The 16,149-nt window shown below is 33.8% G+C and overlaps 1 protein-coding gene across 1 annotated transcript in view; it reads left to right on the top strand.

The window, feature by feature from the left end:
- LOC132556307 (uncharacterized) overlaps positions 1–16,149 on the top strand; it is a 136,305-nt gene that overhangs the window by 55,072 nt on the left and 65,084 nt on the right. Inside the window, exons 27-34 of the mRNA XM_060220689.1 lie at positions 1,059–1,252; positions 3,587–3,714; positions 4,492–4,611; positions 4,902–5,045; positions 7,778–7,943; positions 9,251–9,502; positions 9,957–10,210; positions 13,600–13,746. Of these exons, the coding sequence (XP_060076672.1) occupies positions 1,059–1,252; positions 3,587–3,714; positions 4,492–4,611; positions 4,902–5,045; positions 7,778–7,943; positions 9,251–9,502; positions 9,957–10,210; positions 13,600–13,746 (1,405 nt within the window). The remainder of the gene's footprint in view (positions 1–1,058; positions 1,253–3,586; positions 3,715–4,491; positions 4,612–4,901; positions 5,046–7,777; positions 7,944–9,250; positions 9,503–9,956; positions 10,211–13,599; positions 13,747–16,149) is intronic.

Raw genomic sequence — 16,149 nt, 5'->3', positions numbered from 1 at the left:
GAGTGAATCTGACCACTGTTTGACAATGAGGATGTGACCAAATATGATAAATTAGATCAGAAATTGTTTGTCATATTTGAAATCCGTTATGAAATGTCTGAATAGCTAAATTAGCTATGTGAGTGATGCAGACCCATTTGGTCTTTTTTTCAAAAACAAGAGACAGATAATCAGTTTTAATGTGATGTTAATTGTAAACATCTTAAAAGTCTCATCAAATAAGTGACTTGGCATTACAAAGGTTTGATGTTGAAATAATTTCGAGTTGGGAAAGTGGAACTAATTTCAAAATGTGCATTTTTGCTGAGGTAGTCATAGTTATTAACACAGCTCCACTAACAATGGCTAGATTTAAAGATAACCCAAAGTTTTTAAACTACAGTATATTTTAAAATCTAAGTTTGTCTCCAACTATGAAGACTAAGACAAAAGAGATTACCCATATAATTACAGAGTCTAAGGTACCTTATAGTAAGCAATAAAAAGCTAAATCAAGTGAACTGGTAAAAGGTGAAAGAAAACTGCTTCAGTTAAGATGAGCAACAAAGATTCACTTTGCTCTAGGTAGACAGCTAGTTGTAATTTTAACCATCAGGACATAAACATTTTATTTGCTTACTGAACATCTACAAACAAAATTATACAGGTACTTTCATATCTTTACTATCCTTTAAACTAAAATCATATTTCAACTTCTGTTTCCATGGCACATTATGGTTGTTGGATAGGGACTCCCCACGATGTTGAGTGTGAGTGAAATCATATAAGATAAGAATGTACAAATGGAGGGATGGCAGAATATTAAATTGCTTATAGTTACATTGCCTAGATATAAAATACATATTTTTTTGGTATAAATCACATGTATATTTCGTCACTATTTGGTACATGTAACGGTTTGGTGTGATAGCATAGCATTTTTTGGCCATTTGAATAGAAGATGATCATTTTAATGTAATGAATAATTTTCAAGTCTTAATTTGTGCATGAGAAATCCAAGCGTAACAAGTTATCATATTTTCATGTACTTTGTATTACAATTTGTTTTTATTAAACAGGAGAACATTGATGAATGTGCAAGTTACCCATGCCAGCATGGAGCAAACTGTACTGATGGAGACAACACCTATACTTGTAGTTGTACAGCTGGATGGTCTGGCAAAGATTGTAGTGTGGAAGTGGACTACTGCCCAATCAACACTTGCAAAAATGACGGGAAATGTTTTAACATGAACAGTGACTTCTTCTGCAGGTATAAGATCATTCTGAATCTGAAGATTTTCTGAGTTTCGTCCAATATAAGATCCCTTGTACGTGCTTGCATCCAGGCGAACAAGAGTCATTAGTATAATTTCGTGTAAATAGTGGGCTTAACCCTCCTGGTAGCAGAGGGCATGGTGTGACAAAAAAGGGAAAAAAGTAGAAAAACCTTAAATGTCCTGATGTTAAGATGAAGATGTTTTGACTAAGTTTTAGGCGAAAAAGTCCTTGGAAGAAGGGGACTGAATTTTGAAGAAGAAATGGATGTACCCTCACAAGACTGAAAATTGGATTCGGCTATATCAGTGAAATAACTATCAGATTTTCCACAAATCCTACTTTTGTATGAATAACAGGATTTTTGGCCAAATTAAGTTTAAGGTATCCTTGGATGAAAGGCATTGATAATTTTCAAACTTTTCCTAGGTTCACCCTAGTCCCTGTAGTTGTGCATTGTCTATTTTTGGACTGTTTGAAAAAAAACAAAATGCCTGACAGGCAGCTATCTTGATTTTTTTCTTTTAACAATGAATAAGAACACTGTGATTTTATTTTATTGTTAAGTGGAAAAGTGACCACAGTTGTCTGAAAAGATAGAAGTGATGCTATAATTTCATAGTTCTTGTGTCACACTGGTGTACCAGTTGGAGGGTTAGAGCATCTTGGAGTAACTGGTGAACCATAGTGCATCCTTAGTTGAGATGGTGCACCATTTGCTGGATCATGGAGGGTTGGTTGATGGTTCTCATTTGGAGGAGTGTGCGATGGTAGTCTTCGTTAAGAGGAAATCTGCTGTGTCTGGCTAGGGTCAATGTGGTGATACATTCAGATAGTTTCAGATAACCATGGTCATAGATGAGTCTGACCTCTTGAATGTATGGGCAGCATCAAGATTATAGGAGACCCTGAAGGGAAGATGGGATTTTACTAAAATTTGGTCAGAAGCATTGCTAGGGGAAGGAAAATCAATTTTGTATAAATGGTGGGTCTTAGTCCCCTGGGGCAGGAGGGGCAGTGCCCAATAGGGAAGATGGAGTATATTCTTTAATTCTCCTGTAGGAATGATTTAGTTCAATTATGAATGGTTTGGCAGACACCTTAGGACATAGGGTTGGGGTCCAATAGGAAAGCAGATGTTTTGTGTGCTTTGATATTTAGAACTGTTTATTCCTTAGTTTTAATCGAACAATACAGGCACTTTTGACCTCTGGTTGTTATTGCTATTCCTTGAGAAGAACTGGATAAATCTTTTTAAAATTTCATATATAGGTTTCCATTGGTCCCTAGTTGTGCTCATTTGATTTTGGACTGACCAGAAAAACAACATGGCTTTCTGGAAACCATTTTGGATTTTACGATGAATGTTTGTTATTGCTATTACTTTAGAGGTGCTTGACAAATCTCGCTCAAATATCATATGTGAGTTCCTCTTTGACCCTTGTGCCTGTTCGAGTTTGGGACTGACCAGAAAAACAAAATGGCTGACATTTTGCCATCTTGGATTTCAACAATGATAATTTGATATTGCTATTTCTTTAAAATTGCTGAATGTATCGTTCTCAAATTTCATGTGTAGGTTTAATTTTAGGACTGAATAACGAAATGACTGACAGACAGCTGTCTAAAATTTTTACTAAAAAATTTTGTTATCACTGTTTCTTGAGATGTACTGAATGAATTCATCTCAACTGACAAAAAAAAAAGAGAAATGGCTGACAGGCAAGCATCTTGGATTTGTATTATCATTATCATTGCCATTTCTTCCTAGGAATGTTCAAATTTTGTATAAGAGTGAAAACTGTTGACAGAAGAGAAAAGAAGGTTAAAGATCCAATTTTTTTAAAGAACAGCTATAGATCAAATAATGTTTGGCACCAAGATCCTTCTTGTATCTCTTGTTTGCTAAAAACAGCTTCCGTACAAAATATCTTATTAAACTTGAATTCATGCTCATACCATAGCATTATGTTATCAAGTGCTTTATCTGATAAGATTTATGTGTTCATATGTCAAGGTTGAAGGTCAAAGGTCACCCAGGACCACTATTGAAATACATGAAAATAAGTTGCACTACCAGATGTTGGAATACATAGAATATATGGGGAAAAACAGGACTTTCAAGAAGAAAATGTGACATTAACTGGAAAAGTGACATGAACAGACATGAAATTGAGTGGTTAAATGAAGTTTTCAACAATACACATTCATTTGAAAATGAATAGTTAGGGAGGAATGAGGGTTAAGAGTAACATTTATGGGAGCTCCTGTTCTGCACTGTTTTTATTTCATCAAATGTTTGGTCACAAAAGAATATGTTTTGTTTCAGATGTCAGGGAGGAACAACAGGGACTACATGTGGTAATGTCCCTCCAGTGTGTTCTGTCATCAATCCATGTACTGACAAAGGAACTTGTAGTGATCAGGAAGGCACAGCCAAATGCAACTGTTTGTTAAGTAGGTTTCACATTTTTAGTTTTGCCCTAAATATCTGTTTTAGGTCTTGATTAGGCTGTTTTAAAACAACCACAAAGGGAGGTAATCTACTGGTTATTCAGTAGAAGACTTTGGAAATAAAACCAGTTGAGAAAGGTATATGGAATTTCTACACAGTGCAAGAAAAACACTTTATTACCTGTATATGTTTGCAATCTATTTATCTCTTGGGTTGACATTAAGTCTGTCACCACTATCTGATCATTCTTAATTAGACAGTTTGAGAATGGTCTGTCACCACTCTTTGATCACTTTTAATTAGGCAGTGTGAGAATGGTCTTTCACCACTGTTTGATCATTCTTTATCAGGCTGCTTGAGAATGATCACTCTTTGCTATATTGTTCCATTTCTCACCATTTGTGTGTATGTCACAGGCCTATATATATAATACTCTAGGTAGCAACTTTTATGACTTAAGGTCTAGTTATGATGGCATATATAATGAGTTTTTTGTAAAGGTAGTTTTTATATAAAATTGTTTAACCTATTACAATTTATCATTTATATCTAATGGCATTGTTTTTGAAAATGACCTTTACTTCTTCAAAAAGTCAGCAAAATGACTTTGACTAGGGTAGTCAGTGCTAATTAGATAGCTGTTCAGAATTAGTGAAAAATGAATAGGATATTAATAAATAATATGAGATCATAATGTTAGATGATCGTTGAAAATAAAAGGATACCACTTGCAAAAATAAATACAACTAACATTTAGAAAAATTCTGTTTGTCCTTCAGATGATTATACAGGATCCTCTTGTCAGCTGACAACCTACCACTGTGGAAGTGATCCCTGCGAAAATGATGGGACTTGTGTTACTGGAAGTGGCATGGATTTTTCTTGCAAGTGTAAAAATTGTGAGTCATTATTGATTGTGTCAACTGCTACATGTTTTGTAGGCTCCATATACAAGTTAATGTAATTATCCTGATCAAACTGATTTACAGCAATAATCACATGCATGGTCACTTTGACTTAATAGTTATATAGAATGATTGGTTGAATCATCTTTAGATCTTATTCGTATTTGATGATGAATGTTTACTTAATTGGTTTTCGTTTTAATGTAGAGTTTCAGTCATAACTCAAATCTTTTAAGCTAGAAAACCTGTTGATACGTTATTTATGTTGTGTGTTTTCCCTACAGCTTACTCTGGTGGAACTTGTGGACAATACAACGATCCATGCTCCTTAAACCCATGTACAAGCGGAGCATCATGTATGTCTGATGAAGAAAAGTTTTTGTGTTACTGTCCAGGAGGAGAAATCCCTACAGTTTCACAATGTAAAAGTAAGTAACTTCTTATATGTCAGCTGAATTATATGAAAAACAGCAACATTTTTTCTTTAAAGAATTTATGTTTTCCATCACAGTTGCATTGGTGTCCAAAACAGTCATAGAAACTATGATATCGCAATTGTTCTCCTTATCAGTATCAGTCGATATGTCCATTTCTCCAGCAGTGATGTCAGTGTTATATTGCCAAATTCTTGTATAAGTTGAAGGAATATACGGTCCCAGAGTAAATGTTGTTAGATCACCAAAGACAAAGTCTCATGGTGACCTATTGTGATCTTTTGTCCGGCATCATGTCATAAACTTTTAACATTTTTAACTTCTTATCGTAAACCCCTGAACCGATTTCAATTTTTTTCTTTTCTTGTAAATTTTCCATAGCCAAAAATTTACCAAAGTTGTAAACTAAAGGGTCCCCAGGAGAGGGGCAGTGCAAAAAAGGGTCAAATTGAATGAAATTTTAAAAATCTCCTTTCAATACCCAAGTATGGTAGAATCGAATCATGGATGGAAAGACTTTAAATGCTTTACGAAAATTGTAAACTTTATGACCCTAGAGACTCACATTTCCCCCGGGGAGGGGGTCAAGTTTGTTGTATGTTGTATAGGGAAATTATATTTTTGAGCATAATTTGTTTATTTTCTATTGGAAAGAGTTCAAACTTGGTTAGAATTATTAGTATAAGATGACATTTTGATGACACTGATGTATTGATACTAGCTGATCCCTAGGGGCTGATAAGTTGGGCCAAAATGGATAAAATTGACTTACATTTCAAGATCTTTGCAAAACTGGGGTGTGGCAGGAAATCTCTTAAATATTGTTCACAGATGGAAGAGTTTACATCGGAAAATTACATTTTTGACTATAATTTCTTTCAGTTTGAATCCGTTTAGAAGCCTTAGTATTGGACAGTAGCTAAGGTGATGTACATTTAGTTTGCATTATATGTACAATGTTTTTCAAGTTATTTTACTTTGTAAAGAAGATTATTTATGTGACATGTTACAAGAAAAACAACAATATTGTAATTCAGGTGACAATTGAGGTTCTTGTTTAACATACAATGCCAAGGTCTCTTTAATTTGTCATACAATTTAATGACTATTCAGGATATTTCATATACCAGACATTTTCCCCACTGGACACACAATGTCCTGAAAACATTGCAGTTCCATCAAGACACAGTGTTGCGTTGAGGTTGTAGTAACAACCAAGGGAAAGTTTGTGCTACATTTTCATGTAATCCTCCAAAAGATCTTTGTGCAACATTTTGTTTATGTTGTGCAGACATTGTTACAGCATTATGTCAATCTCGTGATTTCACTTTGAATGCAGCCATTAATGAAAAATCACTAAAATGAACAAATAAAAAGTTTAAATTGTTTAATATAGATTCTTAATGAACCACATTACCTGCTCAGTCTGGTCCATGTTCGTGTATTACATGTTAGGTCATCGTATCTGTAGACAGAATGTATAGTGTTTTAAATTTGAATTATCAAGACTTAAAAAAGCAATATTCTTTTAAATACATTGTGGTTAAATCAAGGATAAATAAGGCCCTGATAATTGTGGTCAGTTACATCAAACACAGCATTACATATGTATTATAATTCTATTTACTCTTGCCAGTCAATTTGTTTGTAAACATAAATCATTCAAGACACATGCTAAAGTAAATATTGAAAGTAAAACATTAAAATGACCTCAAGGAGTTACATCCAATTATCAGCTGATTGCTTCTCAGTGTGAATCCTTAAAATCACAATAAAATGCCAGTATGTAGGTCTATCCAGTGACGGTGTGTGATCTGTTATAGAAAACCTGCGCACAAGTTTCAAGATTTATTTTCCTTATTTTTCTTCCTTTCTTCACATAAGATTAATCCATAGTCAGGAAACAACCGTACCTAATTAGTTATCTTTTTTCTTTCACATTCAGAACTCCTTGTCTCGGCAAGTGTTGAAAATAAATTTAAGATTGCTGCCCTGCAATCCTCAGATTTGTTAACAATATCTTTGATATGAATTAGTTGATTATTGACACACAAGCATTTGTATATCCATTATATACATTAATACATTTGAATTCTTTATTTGAAGTAGAAATGATGTTATCTTTCCCGATAAACTTATTTTGTCATTTTATTTATGAATGTGCCATTTTCTAATAATACTTGATCGTAGAAAGCAAATTATTGTCTTCTTATTGAGCTAAGAAACAACTTGAAGAAATTGCAACATTTGTATAATAACCTTGTTACAATGTCCATAGCAAACATTGCATAGATGTTTGAAAAGTAAATTTCTCCATTCTCACAACATTGCTTATAAGTTGCAAACAAAAATTGTGAGGAAAATGGGATGTTTTCAAGACATCCTGCCAATGTACTTTGCCCACTGGGTCGTATTCAGGTGGTGGGACTGGTTTCCACTTTTGACCCATGCCAATACATAACAGAGAGTACATGTAGAAATGGTCCCTCACAGCTCCCTATTTCTGTTAACTGAGGGAGATATATGTGCCCTTCATGACCATGATACACAACGTACTGAAGAAGAAGTTGGCTCCCCTTGCTGTACAAATAACTAGCTTAATTTAGTAGACTAACCTTTGATACAAGAGGTACCTTATGAACCCTTCAACAGATTAACTCAAAAACTAAAAGATCAGGTGAAGTCATATTTTGCTGACACTGTTTTTTCATGATTATATTTTTTAGGTTCACCAATTGGTGACATGTTGATTGATGCAGCTGTAGACACCAGTGGCACCTACCTGAACAATCCCTTTGTATTCTCCAATACCGATATGTTATCTATAATGTTTTGGGTGCTATGTAGTAATGACACTTACAGCAATCCTGTTATCATGGTATTGGAACCCAGGTAATATATGTTGTATTTCACTTTTTTTCTGTTTTAAAGCGATTTTGAACTGAAGTGTACAAACTACATATATCATGTCATTATCAATGATAGCAGGAATGTCTTTAACACATTGTTTTCTCACAGCTTTTTTGTGGCTACCCAGATGGAAAGGTCAAGTGGCCTTATGCCACGGTGCAGTGTCCGTCTTGTGTCCAAAGATTTTTTTAGTAAAAATCATTACTAGTCCTGAATGATTTAACTGATTATATTTCCACTACAAAAATTGTGGTGGGAGAGGGGTATACAGGAATCAGTGCATTCATGTCTGTCCGTATGCTCTAAGGGTAGTTACCATGTGGGAGACCTTTAGCTGTACATTTAAGGGAAATAGAGACAATGCATAATAGAGGAAATAGGGCATGTTCTGTTAAATCCTAAACCTCCTCTATTGTTCAAATCATAGGTCTTGACCTCCTGGGGTGGGAGGGTTGGGACCCAATAGGGGAAATAGGGCAGATTTTTTAAAATCTTACTCCTTCTGTAGGGATGTTTGGATTTGGCCTGAAGTATTCTATGGTGGAAAGAATTTAGTTTTGTATAAACAGATATAACCCCTTTGGGGCAGAGGGTCAGGGCCAAATATGGAAAATAAATACAATTGTTTTGAATATTTCTTCTTTATTTTAAATGAATCAATATCAACAAACTAAACTAGGTGTTTGATACAGTCAAGTAGACATCTTGTTTTTAAAACATGGGTCAAACTCTGTTTGGGGCAGAGGGTTGAGGCTCAGTAGAAAAAATTGAGACCTCAAACACTTTTTGTCTTGTTTGAAAGAAAATGCTTTGATTTAATTTGGTTAAGAGCATCCTTGGATAAACGGGAATCAATTTTGTATAAACAGTGGATCTATCCTTCCTAAGAGGTAGAGGAGTAGAACATTAATAGAATTAAATCATAAAATCTCTCTTTTTTAATGGCGACAATGACAAAATTATGTCAAAATATCATTGGTTGTAGTGGATTCAGTTTTGTTGAAATCAAAGATTTGTGACCTAACCAGATGATGGGCTTCTCGTCCTTTATGTCATATGTACAATAATATCAACATATATTGGACCTGTTGAAAATTTGGTGAAGTAATGCAGATCAGTCATTCACTTTCACCTTAGTGTTTGGAGTTCTTTGTCATGAGACAGCCATACTTCAAGAGGATTGTCAGTCTTTGGCAGGAAAGTTGTCAGGTTTATACAAAATTAATGATAATTTAACTCAAATGATATGGCTATTCATTTTAATAATTTTTTGTTTATATCTTTTGTAGAGATGTTGATAATCAAGGACCTGGCTGGATGAGTTCTTCTTCATCATCTTATCTGGTAAAGATAACAAACGGAGGTGTTATGTTTAGCAATGATACCAACTCCAAAATGGTTGACTTTGACCAGAACATCTGTGACAAGAAATGGCATCATGTTGGTGTGACTTATCATAGCAATGGTACCACCAATGTCATCCTGGATACCTCCACAAAGGCATTTAATGAGATGACTGTGTCAGGAACATTTTCTTCTGTGTAAGTAATAAGTTTTACTGTTAAAGTTTTTTAAATGCTTAATTTTTCATAGTTTTTTTCGGTGTATAAAATTAAAAAAGAGAAAAGGTAGGGAATCTATAGTCCAAAAGTCATTTTCATTTTAAAATGATTCTTGATATTACTATTTCTCAAGACATACAAATATGTATTAAGATAAGGCATATTGACAAACATGTATGTTTCCGTGCATAGTAAAGTGATATCATGAAGTATTGACAGCTGACATCTGAGACTGTCAGTCAATTGCTTATTTGATATCCTTTGTGAATTTAACACATCAGTTTTTTAGTTTCTCTCTTGTTATTGTCAATCATCAAAGGACAAAATCTTGAAACAGAATCCATGGGAGAGGCCTTATATGATTAAAATCTAAAATTTTGAGTGATAGGTATAAAAAGTTTTCATTCACTATATCCATAGGTTTTTTCTGCAGGTTTCAAGTACTATTGGGTCAAATGTTTCAAGGAAGGATAAGCCAGCTGATGATTTGGAATTCAATATTGTCCCAATTTGATAAGCTACGTGCTCTTGAAACCGTTACAAACATACCACAACTTGACAAAATTGTTCAAAAATGGATGAATTATGCACAGACAAGAAGTGTAACTTTCACTTCTGCCAGCACTGCTAATCTGACTAACAACGTTTATGATAATGTATTGGAAGATGCATCCTGTAAGAATGAAGGTAAGTTAACTAACTAGTGTAACTTAGAGTAAGTATTTTCTAACTTAAGGTTTTACTCTTCAACTAGATTTCAGTACTTTTCAACTAAATATGATTTCTTATAACTGGAGTTAAAAATTTATAAGTATAAGTAGATCTTTTACTTCTCAAATTCAGTATTTAATGTTTACATAGTAATTGATAATCAAAGTTCCATAATAAGCATTGTTTATAATCTTTATTTTAAGTTATTAGTCTATGACTAAAGTTACTATTTCATAACTAATTTTGTAGGTATTCTTTATTTGTTGTTCGTATTCCAGTTAAGTTTTGTGTTACTATTTTTTTCCCCAGCAAAATGTTGGTTGTCATGGTAACCAGTCAATATATTTATTCAAATTAAAAGAGTCAGTACTATAAAACTGTATTTTGCAAATGACAGGGAGCGGGGGTATTAGCCAATGGCTTACAGTTCTATTTCTGTTAAATAAGTATTTTATAGTGTGAATTGGTATGCTTATGAGAGTTAATATTCCCTGGCTAGAGTTATTATGCCCCTACATCAGGTGTCCTATAGTGATAGGTTGGCCGTTGATTTGCCCATTGCAGGAAACAGTTAATTTGCATTTTTTGTGACATTGTTGGTCATGTTTGAGATATACCGGTATAGCAGTTTGGTTATGAAAAATACATCCTTACATGTATGTATATTTATCAACTACAAAACAATTACATTAATAGTAGAAAAATGAAAATAGTGTAGATAAATATTTCCTCTGATTTCTTACATGTGATTGCCATGGTTACCAATTCAAAAAATGATAAAAATGCAAAAATATGCTAATTTCAACCTAACACTACAACTTTATAGAAGAAAATTTCTGAACACCTGTCTTAAAATCAACAACACTGACATTGTAACAAACTTCTTACATTTCAGAAAATTTCAACTTGGAACGCCTTCATGACATGACCACATATAAACACTATGAAAATTTCAATTCTTGTAAAGCTAATTTTGATGTGTAGACACAGATTCGAGACTGCCCAAATAATAATCTCCAACACAATGCAAAAATATTCTCCTGAAAAATATGAAGCCCCACATTGTCCACCTCAACACGACAAGACCAATTTTTAGCAAGGATTTCTTTTTAAAATTTTAGTTAAATCCTTTATAATGGGGTAACTTAATGAACAAAAATATCACTTTGTACTGCTACCCATTGGTCTGCCCGTCCAGCTGCCTGTTTTTTGTTAGGCCACCTGAGATATTAGACCTTAGGATTGCCTTTTGTCTTCTGTTGTTTGTTTTTAATTTTTCGACATTTCCAACTTCTTCTGGATAACCCCTGAACTGGTTTTGATGAAATTTTGCAAAAACCTTTCATGGCCAAAGATAAACAAACAAATTGCAGATTATATTATCAATATCTCAAAGGTGTCTGAGTGGCAGAGCCAAAAAGGGATGAAATAAAAAATTAATATTTCTTCTTCTCAATACCAAAGTATGGTAGAATTAAATGCTCTTAACTGATGGAAGGGTCTTAGGGTTCTTTATTAGTGATTCACATCATACATCATCACCATGGTAAGCGTGTGACACTTGTTAATTCCACAGAAAAACAATTAGCTCTGCTTATGACTTGAAAATGGCTGTTTTTATTAAATGGCATATACATAAAGATGTAAATATACAACCAATTTAAATAAATGTACATATAAAAAACTTTCTTGTAGATATTGTTTTGAGAGACAGTAGACAAGTCTAAGATGGATTTGAAAAACTCCATACAACACTTTGTTGTAGATATTGTTGAAACACAATAGACATGACCAAATGGTGGTACAAATTATCCACTAAGTGAGCATATACCTTGCAAAAGGTGGACTCTAGGGGAGGTGATGGGGAAAAAGATGTTTTAATTTCAATGTAAACGTACATGTGTGGAAAAAACATTAGATTAAAAGTAGATTGTATAGACCTTGTTCTTCCATTATGTCCGCAGGCCTCTGACCCCTGGACCAGTATACACTTTCTAATATAATGTGCCATATTCCACACAATTAATATCACAAAACATGTACCGTATTAAACCTGTTAAGCAGGGGAAGCATATAGTCCGTCCATCTGTCCATCCATCCTTTCCTGTTTCGAGCCCACTTTGCTCACAGTTAAGCTAGGATTATGAAACTTGGTGTGTACATTGACCATCCTAAAATTCTGTGCAATGTACCAAATTCAGTGCCCACTACCCCTTTTTTAGAGAGATGTTATTGCCTTTGTTAAAAGTTTGTTTAGAGCACAACATTAAATTGCTTGCATTTAAACAAGGATAATGAAACTTGGTGTATACAGTGACCATACTAAGATGTGTATTAAATTCAGGGCCCTTGACCCTTCAGTTACTGAGTTATTGCCATTATTTAAAAAATGTCTTGTCCAGGGCATAACTTGGCTAGCATTTGTACTAGGATAATGAAACTTGGTGTATACAATGATCATATGAAGGCAATGTGTAGTGTACCAATGTTCTGGCATGAAACCCCTTTATTACAGAGTTATTGCCCTCTATTAAAATTTTGTGACTTTGCCTGGATTTAAATAGGATATTGAAACGTCATATGTCATACAAAATCGGGGTGCAGTGTAGCAATGCTATAGCCATGACCCCCTCAGTTACAGAGTTATTGCCCTTTGTTTAAACTTTGTGTCATGAGCATAGCTTTGCTTGCACTAAAACTACGATCATGAAACTTGTTCAAACTAGGAAAATGTGCAGTATACCAAATTCAGGGCCTGCAACTCCTTCATTACAGAATTATTGCCCTTTTTTAAAAAGTTTTATCCAATAAAGTCATTTTCAGGGAGCATTCATCAGTTTCAATGATACTCTTGTTTTTTCAGTGGGCCTTGACCCACTTTAGTGAAATGATTATTGTTTTTTCATAATTTAGCCTGAAGCATTCTTGGGAGAAGAGAAATCAGTTTTGTATAAACACTAGGACTTGGCCTCCTGAGGTGGAGGAGAGAAATTCTTTTAAATTCTTCATTTTTGTAGAATTTTGTGTCTAATTTAGTAATTTTTGGGGAGCATTCATCAGTTTCATAGATACATTTGTTTTTTCATTTACATATCTTCATATTTTTGGTTTAAGGACTGTAGATTGTAGAATAGAAGTTCATATAGCACAACCAATGGAAGATTAATCTGTGATATTTTGATTACTACACTGTCACATTTATCAGACAAATAATCAGTATATACAAATGTAGTTTTATCTTATTGTGTGTCACTCCAGTTTGTACATGTTTAAAGAAAATATTAAGTCGTCAGTAGAATCAACAGGGTTTATACTCTCTGTTCATTACATACACTATAAACATGTCCTATTCATTCGTTTTGTAGACAAGATGCCTCCAACAATAGTCAACTGTCCAAGTGTTGCGATGTCTTATAGTCTGAGACCTGATGAACGAATATACAACATCCCAAATCTAAAGAACAGTTTTGAATTTGAAGATTATACTTCAGTATATTCTTCTGTAGTGGATGGTAAGATGTGTTATATGTATGAATATTTATGAATGCTGGGATAGATCATGTACTGTAATTATGTCTCCTCAGGTGAGTTTATGCTCATGGTATACATAATGCCCACCTGCCTTCCTGTCAGAATTGACCTATACTCATGGTCATAGGAGTCTAATCAAGTAAAACACACAAATAATATCTTATTTCCCAAAAGGCCTTGAATCTGTCCCTTTACATTGCTTCTATATTCTTGAAATAAAAGCAGATAACTTTTGGTTTAAGTACATTTTATGAATGATTTGTTTTGCTTTTGTGTAAATCATAGTGCTCAAAAACATTGTCCACTACACAAATGAGTGTACATGCCAAGATGGTGATTTTATTCAGTAAATAATATTGTTTTTGGTTACAAGTGTAATGCACAAAATATATTTTCTGCATGAAAGGTATCTAGATGTGCTTCAATGTATCCTGTATCAAGTCATCTCAATTTCAGTAAAATGTTCACAAAACCATTAGTTATATGTGTGAAATAACAGGGAAATTACTTATTCTGTGGAGTGCCCTTGCCAGGATTTGAACTTGGGTCAACAGTGTGACAATCAATAGCTCTACCAACTGAGCAGTTAGCAAGCTCTGTCAGCTGAGTAACAGAGACCATATTTAACACTATATTCAAGCAACACCAACCAGCTCCTTTTTACATATCCAGGGGTCTAAAACGTGTGTGTATGTCCCAGACTCTTTGTGATGAAATTATCGGAAAAAGGGTTATATGGCCAGAAGCTTCCATCTGTTTACCACAAGGTCTTTGCTAATACTTGTACATAAGTAATGAATATCCTTTCTTTATTTTATGCAATATAATATCGTAGATATACTTTCAGTCAATATTTCAAGATGACTTCGCAGTTGATAGGTATCTGTAAATTGCTGACCCAAATAGCCACATTGTTTTTTGGTTACATACATTATACAAAATTTTATACCAAATCCTGATACTCATAACTCAAATACTCAAATAGCTCATAATGCTGATGACTTTTAGCTGTCTGATCATCACAAAAAGCACTCTGTATATCCCACTGTGTAAGTCTCACAATGTAATTATCATTGTCATTGTGTGAATGAGATGATGCCTTAAAGAATATTTCTATATATTCTGTTTAGTTGACATTGAAGATTTTTCTTAAATACAGTGAACAAAGTTATGCCCAAATTTAGATATGGGTGATCACTATCTTATAGCCAACTGTATATAATGTTCGGCGTGCTGTAATAGGCTTTGCCTACAGAATTATTGGTACATATTGGTCTTTTGTCATAAAGAGCCTTACAAAAACAATGGTCATTGATTTTAACTTGTCACCAAGTGCATGCTGGCAAATGTAATTTTTGGCATCCCAATAGAACCTCATACTCCAAATTAGGAATAAATAATTGATTGTCTAGATTTAATTTGTTTTGCTATTTGAAAAAATATGATAAACAGTTTAAACAAAATTTTGTCCAAAATTGTAATGCATTGACCTCGTCAGTGGCGAGGAAGAACAAGATAGCCAGACATTTGATAGAATCATTTTATGCGGTGTATAATTGTAACCTGAAATTGTTTGATTCAGGAACCATTTGCGTATTAAACACATGTGGAGACAGGAACACTTAACATATGTAGTACAATAGTGGTAGGTTGTTCAAGGCAGTTAATACTTGATTTCTTTGTGCTTTCTGGAGCTTTTTACTGTCTTTTAGTCATGATAAGGTCAAATTAAAACTCAGCCAAGTAATTAATAATCAATTACATACTTTTTTACAGTATGCTATATACATATCAGTAGTTATCAAGAGCACAGGTCTTTGGTGACAGGCCACAGGTGCCTGAGCATAGCTCTTAAATGACTTGGAAATGGTATACCAGAGTTGCTTCCTTTCCATATATATTACCAATGTATGTATGTATGTAAATGGACGTTTTTATTACATGACGCATACATAAAGATGTCCATACACAACCAGTTTCAATGAATGTACATATACAAAAGTTTCTTGTAAATATTATTTTGAGAAACAGTTTACAAGTCTTAGATGGGGGTGTGAAAACCACACAGAGATACTTACCCTAAGATGTGTAAAACCCTTTAGGTTGAGTAATCTCTCCCCCATCTGATATAACATGGACATTACAGCACAGTAATGCAGATGAAACTATTATACATTATAAAAATCGACCAATGAATACTAAAATCAAGGTAAAGATTTTCATTTATGCAGCATTTTATTAGCTTCATTACAAAATGAAATTTTAATACAGTTTACCGTTCCTATTCCAAGCTACATTCTGTATTTCGGTCTCGTTTCAGTTTGATTGCTCTGTTTCAGTTACTCTGAACCTTGTCTCCTTTTAGACTTTGCCTTTCTGATATT

Source organism: Ylistrum balloti, unplaced genomic scaffold (genome assembly GCF_031769215.1).
Source record: "Ylistrum balloti isolate Yb309-2 unplaced genomic scaffold, AGI_CSIRO_Ybal_v1 Utg370558, whole genome shotgun sequence".
Classification (NCBI taxonomy): domain Eukaryota; kingdom Metazoa; phylum Mollusca; class Bivalvia; order Pectinida; family Pectinidae; genus Ylistrum; species Ylistrum balloti.
Note: the sequence above shows the minus strand (reverse complement) of the source record. Positions and strands in the feature narration are given on the sequence as shown.